This window comes from Coregonus lavaretus, assembly GCF_964263955.1.
Source record: "Coregonus lavaretus genome assembly, chromosome: 3".
Classification (NCBI taxonomy): Eukaryota; Metazoa; Chordata; class Actinopteri; order Salmoniformes; family Salmonidae; genus Coregonus; species Coregonus lavaretus.
In genome coordinates, this window is record NC_139990.1 from 34,638,388 (window position 1) to 34,652,980 (window position 14,593).

The following is a 14,593-nucleotide window of genomic DNA, read 5'->3' on the forward strand; positions in this document are numbered from 1 at the left end:
CACAGTTTTTACAATGAGCCCAGTCTTATCTTCTTTAAGTAGTCTTGTATCATATTTATATCTTATTCACACAATTGATTATTCATAGTGACTGGAAAACAGTCATGTTGCGTCTAAGTAAAAGCTGCCCTTTTTTATTGCAACATTTACATTAAAAGTACTTTCGCATTCTAGATGATGGCAGTCAGAGTTTGAGCCTTGGTTATTGAACATCTAGAACATTAACAAGATTCCCTAGAAGGAGTGCGCAACGAACGTTCTACTTGCATAATGGATATCTGAATCAACCAATGTTACAATTTAGCTTAATTGTGTTTTTATTCTGTCTGTTGTGTGAGAGAAAGACAGACTGATTAACTGATAAGAGCGCATTTGGGAGAGTAATTAAGGCACTTGAGTGACAAAAGGCGTGTGAATGTAAGCGGACAAGATGGCTAGTGTGAATGTCCATCTTGTCTCTACAATGGAGGAACACTGGTTTAAATGTTTGAGCGCTGTCGGGCCTTGCGTCCCTGGCAACCGCTTCGGTCCCGCCCACAAAGGGTAAAGAAAATTACTAACTCTGACCACTCATTTCAAGCTACGAAGCAAATGTAGTGAAATACTAGCAATTCAATACAACTGCATGAACGAAGGTGTTGTACCACTGTAAAAACATATGTTTGGTGGGTTTGTATCTAGTGTGAGTGGGAACACTACCACAGGTGTTTGCATCTCCGTAATTTGAGATAAACTAAACATTTATTTTGTCTAGTGACATGCATGTCATGTATACCTAGGTAACTCTAGCTAGCTTGAGGCAAGGCACAAGCAGTGTCACTTTTCATCAGCAGAAATATTGTTGAAAAAAACATCACTGTGTGCAATTCAAAGACCTGAGCCATCGATAACAAATCAGGTTTGAATAACCTACCGTAAACATTTATTTTACGGTTGGGACGGACTGCGCCGCTGAAAGTGTACGTGACTCGAGCTGCTGAACTAGATAGCTGTTGATCATTTTGAACATGACCACTTTCAAGCAACCTAAAGCCATCAAGCTATGTAGCTATTTTCCAATACAGGCATTCGTTTGATAACCCAGCTAACTATTTACACTGAGTGTACAAAACATTAGGAACACCTGCTCTTTCCATGACAGACTGACCAGGTGAATCCAGGTGAGAGCTACTGTATGATCCCTTATTGGATGTCACCTTCAATCAGTGTAGATGAAGGGGAGGAGACGGGTTAAAGAATGACTTTTAAGCTTTGAGACAATTGAGACATGAATTGTGTATGTGTGCCATTCAGAGGATTAATTGGCAAGACAAACGATTTACGTGCCTTTGAACGGGGTATGGTACTAGATGCCAAGCGCACCAGTTTGAGTGTGTGAAGAACTGCAACGCTGCTGGGTTTGTCTCACTCAACAGTTTTCCGTGTGTATCAAGAATGGTCCAGCACCCAAAGGACATACCAGCCAACTCGACACAACTGTGGGAAGCATTGGAGTCAACATGGGCCAGAATACCTGTGGAACACTTTCGAAACACTTTCGAAAACTGACGATTTTAGGCTGTTCTGAGGGCAAAAGGGGGTGCAACGCAATATTAGGAAGGTGTCCCTAATGTTTTGTAAGCTCAGTGTATGTAGTACAGAAGAGACATTATTCAAGTCGAAGTTGGATATTAGTAGTGCTGTAGCAAAGGATTTATTATCTAACTATTTGTGAATTTATGAATACGTTTAAATCTAAAAATATAGCATCTTAATTCCAAGCAAAAATGCATGTAAGTGAATGAGCTTTCCAAGATCTGAAGCTTTCTTTACCCTTAGTGGTCGTTCCTAAGGTTAACAATAGGGCTCATGTCATTGTTGACAAAAACCTGTCTTCCTCCAAAGCTGGCCATAAAAGACATATTCAGCTGGAAACAATACAACTTGATCAATATTTTGCATGGTTCTTACTTTTTTTAAAGACAATGTTCCTCACCCATCTCTGAAGTTTTTCAGCTGATTATTACCTTGCAATACCAGGATACAATCAAAAAAACATTAACCTACATGTCTTAAGCCAAAAAAGGACTGATGGATCTCATTCAGTGTGCATTGGGCAAGTTACCATTCGTGCAAAACAACATGGTTAAGCCAATTTAAACCAAAAAATGCAGGAAGCTCTTAATGAAATAACAAGGGGGAATAAGAACAGAACATACAAATCAGCAAAAACTAAAATTGACCTTAACATCCATGTGCCAGGTTCTGAAGGTTGAGAAAAGACAAGTTGAAGAGGTGCCTGAAGCCTGTGTGCAAGAGCTGAATGTTGTGCAAAAGCCGGGTATGTCCTATTGTCCTGGATGGAAGATAAGGTGGCAAGGATGAAAAAGATGGGTCACACACTTTATGCACATCACAAGACTGGTGCCGAATTCGAAATATCCCTTATCCCCTTACTTGATAGATGTAAGAAATATGGTAATAGGGCCATCTTGCCTTCTAAAGAATTTACCATATTGCTTACACCTATCCGACCCTTTCAGATCTAAGTTAGGGTCGACCTAAAATATTAGGCATTCTCACTGGCATGTCAGACTGATAGATATCATATGCATATATAAGCATTAAAGTACTGGGTCCATCTCGTCTTCTGAGGAATTTTCCATATTGCTAGACCGGCTCAGTAGCATGTCAGAGTGAATGACTCACCAGTTGAGGGGTTCTAGGGCTCCCCCTGTTGGCAGCCTGTCTCCTTCAACTCCTCCTCCACCACCTCGCAGTCTAGGTTGGCGGCATGGAACTCTGCCACGTACAGGTTCTTGTCGATGCTGCCAGGGATAGGCTTGATGTCGGTGACCAGCTGGTCCTCGATGGACTTCAGGTTAAAGCGGTCCTCAGAGGTGATCAGGTTGATGGCCAGGCCCAGGTGACCAAACCTCCCTGAGTGAGACAATACCACAGAGGGATGGAATGTACATGTGGCCATGTTTGCAAAACAGAACATTCAGATATTACAAGATGATAAAAAGCATTGACATAATACCACAAGAAGCACATAAACAACACAAGAAAATGTCCATACCTGATCTTCCAATGCGATGCAGGTATGTCTCGGCGTTCTTGGGGAAGTCGAAGTTGATGACAACATTGACAGCCTGGATGTCAATACCTCTGGTGAACAGATCTGTTTCAAACAGTAAACCAGAAAACTGTTTAATCAACTGTACTACATACCCAAGTAAAATCTGATTATACCAAACAAAATATACAGAAACAATTCATATGGACACGCAGGGCTTTAAATAAAAAAAATGTCATTGGTAGCACTGGTGCTCCCAACTTAAAGTTAAGAGCACAACATAACATTTAGGAGCACCAGAGCATCCCCCCCACAATTTAATGAACTGCTGCTATTTAATAATGCAACACTAGTCACTTTAATTATGTTTACATACTGCTTTACTCATTTCATATGTATATACTGTATATACTGTATTCTATTCTACAGTATTTTAGTCAATGCCACTCCGACATTGGTCGTCCTAATATTTATACATTTCTTCATTCCATTCTTTTACTTTTTTTATTTGTGTGTATTGTTGTGAATTGTTAGATACTACTGCACTGTTGGAGCTAGGAACACAAGCATTTCGCTACACCCGCAATAACATCTGCTAAATATGTGTATGTGACCAATACAATTTGATTTGTTACCCACAAATATGGTATAAGAAAAACAATTATTTTAACGTGGATTTTTACTCATTTTAGACTTTTACTCAAGAAACAGTTCATACAAACACCAGTACCTGGTTCTCCTTCCATATTGAAATCAAGAAGAAGAAAAATAAGGAGAAATAAACCTGTTTACTGCTGTGCAATGTCACATGCATCCATATCAATGAAGACTAGGGTTGGCCAATTTCTATTGTAGATTTTCTCAAATTGAAGTTGGTTCTGGAAGTTTTCTAAGGATGATTACTAGGTTGCATAAACATGATTAGTGCGTTCCCCTCACAATTTTGGCCTTCAAATTTGTTTTCTAAACTAACTAAAGAGAATAAGTTGCTGCTACTGGTCAGAGTCTGGGAGGCAGGCTGCCTCTGACTGAGGAGAGAAACAGGGTTGCTTGAGCCTAATGCCTGAGGTTCAGAGAAACAGCCCATGTCTAATTCTGTAGCCTACTAGAAACCAGATATTTTAAGGTTTATAATACTCAAAATTGAGCCGAATATGACTGTTACCAATTATCACTCGTTTTGAGAAATAGCGCTCACACACGAGATGCACATCTTGTCACTTCGCAATAGAAACTTCCTCCATTTGAAAAAGTATCCTTTTCAATATAATTATTATTTGTGCTTATGAATTTAGCATGTTAAATTTGACTGCATTATTTTATTTGTTCCAAGTTAACAAACCCGCAAATATGTGTGCTAAGAAAAGAGGAGAGAGAGCGAAAGGGGAGATATTGCGCGTTTCTCCATTCACCTTACCAGTCTTGCGCAACTTTTTTTCTCTTCACAAACCTCGGCCTCTGAGGACCGGGCCAAACCAAAAGCATAATTGGAGATGAGGGGGATTCAATCATAAAATAAAGGTAGCATTGTGTGGTGTAGGCCTAAAGCCATAGAAAGCCAGTAGCTGCCTGTCGCTTTACATGTAATAATTTTCAATCAATCAAATTCATCACGGTATATTATTGAGGGGGTGAAATTGACCCGTCTCTAATATTGGGGTTGGGGGTTACGTGCCTGGTACAACCATGAAACTAATGAATATGTGATAGCTTTATTTCTCTAGGGCACTCAGAAACAACGGTAGAGCGAAGCCTAATCATTACAACAATTATCTGGGTGATTTTCTTTTTCTAGGTGCACTGGTGCTCCCAAATTAATATTCCAGGTCGCACAGCTAAATTATTAGAAGCATATGCGACCAAAATGGTCGCACTTTAGAGCCCTGTGGACACGTACCGGTGCAGACAAGATTTCTGCAGAGTCCATTTCTGAAGTCGTGGAACACACGGTTTCTGTACTCCTGTGAGGATTAAAAAAACACTGAATGAGAGCACTGAACACACAACCTCAGAAAAGCATCTCTTCTCATGGCTCCCATAGATTGACTAGTACAAACTCATATATTCCCCATATTTCTGCCCAAAGGTCTGTCTCCTCTCTGGTCAGGTTTTTTCTTGTAGGACAACAAACATGAATCTGAATCATCATTAAATCTGGTATGGTTTGCAGACCCACTAAATATGTTAATAATAACAATAATAATCATAATAATGGGTTGGAACCGGTCCAGGGAACAGAACCAAAAACTGGAAAATAATGACATTTTTGGAGGAACAGAATCAGAACCACGAACAAAAGTAATCTATACTGTTCCGGAACATAACTGTTATTTTAAAACCATGGGAACCGGTTAACAACGTTCCAGGCATTTTCTTCCAGTTCCACAAAAAACACAAAGTTACGCAAAGCCCTCACTCTGTCACTCAGAAACGTATTCCAGTGTCTGCCTGCCAGAAAATCTTTGCCAGTGTGTAGGCAACCTGCCCTTCGACCTCATAAGAATAGTCTAGTAGCCTACTGACATTACAAGCGTGATTCAGAAGTTAGGGAGAGAGATTTTTCATTAGAGAAGAATGGATAAACCTTTTCAATGCTAGTTAAGGATACTATAGTTATCACCTTTCACATTGTATTTACGAACTACAAAAAGGTAAGACGTGTTTTTATTTTAATTCTGGTGCCGCTCTGCACACATAAGCTTGTTAGCTAGCTAGCTGGTCCAACGTTAAGCCAACTTTCTGAAGTTCAAAGATATTAAACGTTTCTTCATAGAAGTCACTCCTCCGTAGGTACAATTATGTGGGCCTAATTATGATGCTTGTCATAACAAGATGCCCAGTGCTTCAAGCCAAGCCTCCTGCACCGCCTCTCGCTCTCTCCCATAGCTTAGTGGGTAAGAGCGTTGTGCCAGTAACCGAAAGGTCGCTGGTTCTAATCCCCGAGCCGACTAGGTGAAAAATCTGTCGATGTGCCCTTGAGCAAGGCACTTAACCCTAATTGCTCCTGTAAGTCGCTCTGGATAAGAGCGTCTGCTAAATGACTAAAATGTAAAATGTCAGTCGCATCTCGCGCCTTACTCACGTCTGTCCAATGCATGTAAATAGCTTGCCCGCTCCATAGCAAGCTGCTCTATGCGCACTGATTGGTGAAGTAATTAATGTTGAGCTACAGTGCCTTCAGAAAGTATTCACACCCCTTGACTTTTTCCAAATGTTGTTGTGTTACAGCCTGAATTTAAAATGTATTAAATTGTGATTTTGTCGTCACTGGCCTACACACAGTACCCCATAATGTCAAAGTGGAATTGTTTTTCGAAATTGTTACAAATTAATTAAAAATGAAAAGCTGAAATGTCTTGAGTCAATAAGTATTCAACCCCTTTGTTATGGCAAGCCTAAATAAGTTCAAGAGTAAAAATTTGCTTAACAAGTCACATAATAAGTTGCATGGACTCACTCTGTGTGCAATAACAGTGTATAACATGATTTTTGAATTACTACCTTATCTCTGTACCCCACACATACAATTATCTGTAAGGTCCGCAGGAGGTTGGTGGCACCATAATTGGGAGTGGAATCAGTGGAATGGTATCAAATACATCAAACACATGGCTTGATGCCATTCCATTTGCTCTGTTCCAGCCATTATTATGAGCCGTCCTCCCCTCAGCTGCCTCCACTGGTAAGGTCCCCCAGTCGAGCAGTAAATGTCAAACACAGATTCAACCACAAAGAGTGAGGCACCTATTGGTAGACAGGGAAGAAAAGAAAAAAAGCAGACACTGAATATTCCTTTGAGCATGGTGAAGTTATTAATTACACTTTGGATGGTGTATCAATACACCCTGTCACTACAAAGATACAGGCATCCTTCCTAACTCAGGTACCGTAGAGGAAGGAAACCGCTCAGGGATTTCAACACGAGGCCAATGGGGACGTTAAAACAGTTACAGTTTAATGGCTGTGATAGGAGAAAACTGAGAATGGATCAACAACATCGTAGTTACTCCACAATACTAACCTAATTGGCAGAGTAAAAAAGAAGCCTGTACAGAATAAAAATATTCCAATACATGCATCCTGTTTGCAACAAGGCACTAAAGAGTAATACTGCAAAAAATGTGGCAATGCAATTCACTTTTTGTCCTGAATACAAAGTGTTATGTTTGGGGCAAATCCAATGCAAACATTACTGAGTACCACTTTCCATATTTTCAAGCATAGTAGTGGCTGCATCATGTTATAGGTATGCTTGTAATCATTAAGGACTGGGGAGTTTCTCAGGATAAAAAGAAAACGGAATGGACCTAAGCACAGGCAAAATCCTAGAGGAAAACCTGGTTTAGTCCGCTTTCCACCAGTCACTGGGAGATTAATTCACCATTTTGACTTAAATCTGCTCGAAAATCTAGGGCAAGAATTGAAAATGGTTGTCTAGCAATGATCAACAACCAATTTGACAAAGCTTTTAGAGACTTACCCAGAAACACTCACAGCTGCAATCACTGCGTAAGGTGATTCTAACATGTACTGACTCAGGGATGTGAATACTTATGTACATGTTCAATACATTAGCAGAAATCTCCCCCCAAAAAAACATGTTTTCAATTTGTCATTATGGGGTATTGTGCGTAGATGGTTGAGAAAAATAATAAATGTAATCAATTTTGAATTCAGGCTGTAACAACAAAATGTGGAATATGACAAGGGGTTTAGTTTAATTTATTTGCACCAAAGAAAACAAGTGATAGACAACAATACAGATAAAAAAATATAGAACAAATAAAACCGGTGTGCAGGTGTGGTTGGAAGCCCAGTGGCTTATATGAAAACCACACCACAAAAACGCAATATACAATACATAAGTACAAAAATAAAAAAGGTTTGTTAAAAAAGATAAAACCTACTATTCATGAATTAATTGATCAGTAATCAAAAATATAACAAATTGTTTTGTTTAAATGTGTGTGTGCTTGTGAGTGTGTGAGAGTTAGGCTATATGGAAGAGATTACTGAGTAGTTTGGTTCATCAGGCTGACCCCCAGTCTGTCCGTAGAACTCTGAGACAGGATTGTGTCGAGGCACAGATCTGGGGAAGGGTACCAAAATATTTCTGCAGCATTGAAGGTCCCCAAGAACACAGTGACCTCCATCATTCTTAAATGGAAGAACTTTGGAAGCACCAAGACTCTTCCTAGAGCTGGCCGCCCGGCCAAACTGAGCAATCGGAGGAGAAGGGTCACTCTGACAGAGCTCCAGAGTACCTCTGTGGAGATGGGAGAACCTTCCAGAAGGACAACCATCTCTGCAGCACTCCACCAATCAGGCCAAACGGAAGCCACTCCTCAGTAAAATGCACATGACAGCCCGCTTGGAGTTGGCCAAAAGGCACCTAAAGGACTCTCAGAACATGAGAAACAAGATTCTCTGGTCTGATGAAACCAAGATTGAACTCCAAGCCTGAATTCCAAGCGTCACGTCTGGAGGAAACCTGGCACCATCCCTACGGTGAAGCATGGTGGTGGCAGCATCATGCTGTGGGGATGTTTTCAGCGGCAGGGACTGGGGAGACTACTCAGAATCGAGGGAAAGATGAACGGAGCAAAGTACAGAGAGATCCTTGATGAAAACCTGCATCAGAGCGCTCAGGACCTCAGACTGGGGCGAAGGTTCACCTTCCAACTGGACAACGACCCTAAGCACACAGGCAAGACAATGCAGGAGTGGCTTCGGGACAAGTCTCAATGTCTCTGGCCCAGCCAGAGCCCGGACTTGAACCCGATCTAACATGTCTGGAGAGACCTGAAAATAGCTGTGCAGGGACGCTCCCCATCCAACCTGACTGAGCTTGAGAGGATCTGAAGAGAAGAATGGGAGGAACTCCCCAAATACAGGTGTGCGAAGCTTGTAGCATCATACCCAAGAAGACCCGAGGCTGTAATATTTCAGTTTATGTGTAATACATTTGCAAAAATGTCTAAAAACCTGTTTTTGCTTTGTCATTATGGGGTATTGTGTGTAGATTGATGAGGGGGGAAAAAATGATTTAATCCATTTTAGAATAAGGCTGTAACAAAATGTGGAAAAAGTCAAGGGGTCTGAATACTTTCCGGATACACTGTAGATTGGGATTAACAAAGGTCCAATTATCAAACGCTGTGGCATGCCACAGAATATCTTGGCCCTGGTAGATGCACAGCCTTTTGCATAAACAAATTGTTCACTATCATAAACATAACTATATAACCAATTATATGTATAATCATGAAAACCATAGTAATGCAATTTAGAAAGTAATATTTAATGATCAACCGTGTCAAATGCTTTGCATAAATCTAAAAAGATGCCAAGAGCGTATTCATTGTTGTTGAGGGCTGTAAAGATTTTATCCACAAGTTGCAAAAGAGCCATATCTGCGGAGTAGTTTTTACGATATAGAATACAGTGTTGATTTAAATGTTTCAACATTCCCCTATACACCAATTTTTCTAGGATTCTGTGAAAAACATGGTAGTACAGATAATTGGACGATAATTTGTAAAAGATATTGGATCCCCAGATTTATAGGAGGGGGATAACTTTGGCCATTTTCAAATATTCAGGAACAATACGAGTTTGCATAGATTTGGTGAAGATATACGTTAGAGGATCAGTAATCGAGGAAGACACTGATTTCACCAAAAAGGCACCAATCTCCTCATGACCTGCTGCTGATATCTTTAAGTTACCAATCACCTCCATTACATCAGGAGGATCAAACTGAAGCAGAGAAGGGAAATGGCCCTTAATGTAATCCAAGGGATTTCCATCAGCTTTCTCTATTTTCTTTGACAGAGAGGAACCCACATTCACAGTTGATTGATGATTTTCCAAGTTTACTTTATATTATTTAAGGATTCTTGGAATTTGTTAATAAAATATATATTTTTGGATATCTGAAGTAGGTGAGTCAATTTGTTCTTATACTTTTTGTAATTTGCAGAATTCAGGGGAGAGGGATTTGTTAGAAACTTTTTATACAACTAGCTTTTTTTACTGAGGATTTTCTGAGACCGGTTGTAAACCAAGGTTTCAAGAACCCTTCTGCTGCTCTCTTATGTGATTTAACTAAGGGAAAGCAGTGATGAAATACAGAATTGAAAGATGTGAGAAAAGTCTGGTAAGCAGACTCCACATCGGCCTGATTATAAAAATTAAAGCGCTCACAATTAATTTGGTTAAATATTCTACATTTACTGCTACTAATCATTACCATCTGTTCATTTCCAGCGGCCAAAGAAGTGGAACATTGGAAAGTGGTCAGGAATGTCAGCATAAAGTACATCTGTATTAGCCACATTATTCAAAGAATTTATATAAATATTATCAATAAGGGTGGCAGATGAACTGGTCACTCTTGTGGGCTTATAGATGAGGGGATACAGCTGGAGTATAAAGTATTCAAAAAGTCAGATGTCACTGAGTGGTTCTCGCTTTTAAATAAGTTTATGTTGTAATCACCCAATAGAAAACACATTTTATCTTCATTATTAATCAAATCCATGTTGATGCAAGGATATCAATGAAACTCCCAATATCAGAATCGGGTGGCCGATAGATGCATCCAATTACCACTTTACCACCCACAAATGAACTGGAGGGAATTTCTATGAAAAATTATCAGATGTAAGTGCAAGGTCCTCTACGAACAGAACAGAAATGGACACTCCTCCTCCCACTTGATGTTCTACAGTGGTGAACAGCATCATAAGGAGACATGCCATAAGTCTCTTCAGTCAACCATGCTTCTGAAAGGGCAACAATGGAAAATTCATGATTGAGAGAAGACAGATAATGAACAAGGTGGTCGTGATTTTTAGGAAGACTGCGAACGTTCAAATTAAAGGTAGAAAATAAGCTTGTCTTGGAATTAGATAAACTGCTATACAGGTTGTTACACAGGACCCGTGTAGCTCAGTTGGTAGAGCATGGCGTTTGCAACGCCAGGGTTGTGGGTTCGATTCCCACAGGGGGCCAGTATAAAAAGTAAAAAAAATATGCTCTGGATAAGAGTGTCTGCTAAATGACTAAAATGTAAATGTAAATGTTACATCTTTTAACATTAAAGTAATCACAAGTGATCGTCATCTCTGGTAAAATTCAGGAAATGTTAATCTGGATCAACACAATCATTATATTTATCATTCGCTTCATTAATATCTAAATGGGTTAAAGACCATGTTATCAGGGTTGATATCCTAACCAACTAAGAGAGATACACAGTCGGAATCATCCATTGAGTGGAACGGAAACATAGAAGTGCATGCTTCACATGTCCAATACAACCATACATTTGTGTTAGTTTTATCAATAGGGGTGGACTTCCTATGTAATGCACATTGACACAGTCCACATAACACCACTGAAGACTTCAGAGGGTTATGACATTTAGAGCAATGTGCGTTTTTGGTCATGAGGTTAGGTGAAACACATGAACAAAGTAGAGTAAATGTGTATGTGTGGGTGGGTGCGTGTGTGTGTGTGGTTGCTTGAATACTTTCTGAAGGCACTGTAAATGTATAAAAAAAAACAGGTATAAAAGAGGTATAAAAAGGAACACCAAGGAACGATATAAACTGTTATTTTTTTGTACGAACCCGTTCAGAACTATATTTTGCTGGTCTTAACATATGAACGTAACGGGAAAAAAATGTTTCTGTTCAGAACGAAAACGATTGGAAAATAATTTTGGTTCCAACCCGATAATAATGTTTTCCCTCTTTTCAGGCGGATGCAGATTTTCCTCTTGTAGGACAATAAGCGTGAATCTAAATCGCTCACCTGCATCATCTTGGCGTGGATGTAGAAGCAGGAGTAGCCCAGCTGGGTGATCTTCTTGGCCAGCAGCTCAACTCTCTGGGTGGAGTTACAGAATATGATGGACTGATTGATCTGCAGCTGTGAGAAACAAACCACAAGAGAAAGGAAATGTTAAAACTAACAAACAATATCAGATGTACTTTATATAGCGCTTTTCATGAGAATCTCAAAGCTTTAAATGCATTAAAAACAAAAATAGAGTTCTGGCAGGTCTTAGGCGATGGTTTAACATGAATGTAAACATTTCTGAAGTGGGTTTGAAAGATCTGAGTGGCTGCGGATCGGACTTTTTCCGGACCTTTCCAAGCCCCCGGACTAAAGATTGAAGATTATGCGAATGTGCGGAACACGTTCTGTGCATGTGTTTATTCTCTACGCAAAGTCTCTGCTCTACTAGTCTGACTACCAGTCTCTTTAGCTAACATTCCACTCGTCACAAGTCTAATAAATCAATTTAATATAGCGTACACCAACATAATAAATCCATTATTCTTTTAGACAGGTCTAAAGAAACATGATATGAAGAAAATGTACCCTATTTCATTTACATTTACGTCATTTAGCAGACGCTCTTATCCAGAGCGACTTACAAATTGGTGCATTCACCTTATAGCCAGTGGGATAACCACTTTACAATATGTTTTTTTTTCTTTCTTTGGGTTGGGGTAAGGGGGGGTAGAAGGATTACTTTATCCTATCCCAGGTATTCCTTAAAGAGGTGGGGTTTCAAGTGTCTCCGGAAGGTGGTGAGTGACTCCGCTGTCCTGGCGTCGTGAGGGAGCTTGTTCCACCATTGGGGTGCCAGAGCAGCGAACAGTTTTGACTGGGCTGAGCGGGCACTGTGCTTCCGCAGAGGTAGGGGGGCCAGCAGGCCAGAGGTGGATGAACGCAATGCCCTCGTTTGGGTGTAGGGACTGATCAGAGCCTGAAGGTACGGAGGTGCCGTTCCCCTCACAGCTCCGTAGGCAAGCACCATGGTCTTGTAGCAGATGCGAGCTTCAACTGGAAGCCAGTGGAGTGTACGGAGGAGCGGGGTGACGTGAGAGAACTTGGGAAGGTTGAACACCAGACGGGCTGCGGCATTCTGGATGAGTTGTAGGGGTTCAATGGCACAGGCAGGGAGCCCAGCCAACAGCGAGTTGCAGTAATCCAGACGGGAGATGACAAGTGCCTGGATTAGGACCTGTGCCGCTTACTGTGTAAGGAGAGAAAAGAAAGAAGGGATACTGGTCTGTAGTTGTTGACATCGGAGGGATCGACTGTTGGTTTTTTGAGTAGGGGTGCAACTCTCGCTCTCTTGAAGACGGAAGGGACATAGCCAGCGGTCAAGGATGAGTTGATGAGCGAGGTTAGGTAAGGGAGAAGGTCACCGGAGATGGTCTGGAGAAGAGAGGAGGGGATAGGGTCAAGCGGGCAGGTTGTTGGGCGGCCGGCCGTCCGTCACAAGTCGCAAGATTTCATCTGGAGAGAGAGGGGAGAAAGAAGTCAAAGCATAGGGTAGGGCAGTGTGAGCAGGACCAGTAGTGTCATTTGACTTAACAAACGAGGATCGGATGTCGTCAACCCTCTTTTCAAAATGGTTGACGAAGTCATCCACAGAGAGGGGGGGGGGATTCAGCAGGGAGGAGAAGGTGGCAAAGAGCTTCCTAGGGTTAGAGGCAGATGCTTGGAATTTAGAGTGGTAGAAAGTGGCTTTAGCAGCAGAAACAGATGAAGAAAATTATTTCAGAAGAATAGAATAGCATATTCTGAGTTGTCCTTATGTTAGGACCTGACCTGGCTGAGCCATATGGCTGTGGGCTACACTAGTTCATTTAGCAGACAGGATTTGCTAAGAATTATGTAGCATTATTTTATAGTATGAAGAATAGGCCTACAATTCAACATAGTTAAATAAATAAGAAAGGATATTTTCCCCAAATGATTTGCGAGGGACTTCGCTCATGCGGCTATTCTGTGTTGAGCGCTTAACAAAGAAACATGTCCTCCTATATGCTTAATTTAGAGTTATTTATGCAACTTTAGTTGTGATACGTTATACTATATGTTTTCATTAACTGTATGATATTACATTTAAGGCAAGAGCTCTGCACTGTTTCTTGTGCAGGCTGCACACACTTCAGTCTCTCATTCACAATTTGACAAGCACTTGTAATAATTTCAGCAGGGAGGAGAAGGTGGCAAAGAGCTTCCTAGGGTTAGAGGCAGATGCTTGGAATTTAGAGTGGTAGAAAGTGGCTTTAGCAGCAGAAACAGATGAAGAAAATTATTTCAGAAGAATAGAATAGCATATTCTGAGTTGTCCTTATGTTAGGACCTGACCTGGCTGTGCCATATGGCTGTGGGCTACACTAGTTCATTTAGCAGACAGGATTTGCTAAGAATTATGTAGCATTATTTTATAGTATGAAGAATAGGCCTACAATTCAACATAGTTAAATAAATAAGAAAGGATATTTTCCCCAAATGATTTGCGAGGGACTTCGCTCATGCGGCTATTCTGTGTTGAGCGCTTAACAAAGAAACATGTCCTCCTATATGCTTAATTTAGAGTTATTTATGCAACTTTAGTTGTGATACGTTATACTATATGTTTTCATTAACTGTATGATATTACATTTAAGGCAAGAGCTCTGCACTGTTTCTTGTGCAGGCTGCACACACTTCAGTCTCTCA

At 40.6% G+C, this 14,593-nt stretch overlaps 1 protein-coding gene across 2 annotated transcripts in view; it reads right to left on the reverse strand.

Moving 5' to 3' along the window:
• Nucleotides 1-1,665: 1,665 nt before the first annotated feature.
• LOC311120641 (putative ATP-dependent RNA helicase ddx6) overlaps nt 1,666-14,593 on the reverse strand; it is a 51,722-nt gene continuing 38,794 nt past the window's right edge. For both annotated transcript variants that reach the window (XM_084157874.1, XM_084157873.1), the window contains 5 exons: nt 11,879-11,995; nt 4,956-5,019; nt 3,062-3,163; nt 2,689-2,919; nt 1,666-2,335 (listed from right to left, as the gene is read on the reverse strand). In XM_084157874.1, coding sequence (XP_084014000.1) covers nt 2,702-2,919; nt 3,062-3,163; nt 4,956-5,019; nt 11,879-11,995 — 501 coding nt within the window. In that variant the 3' untranslated portion in view covers nt 1,666-2,335; nt 2,689-2,701. The remainder of the gene's footprint in view (nt 2,336-2,688; nt 2,920-3,061; nt 3,164-4,955; nt 5,020-11,878; nt 11,996-14,593) is intronic.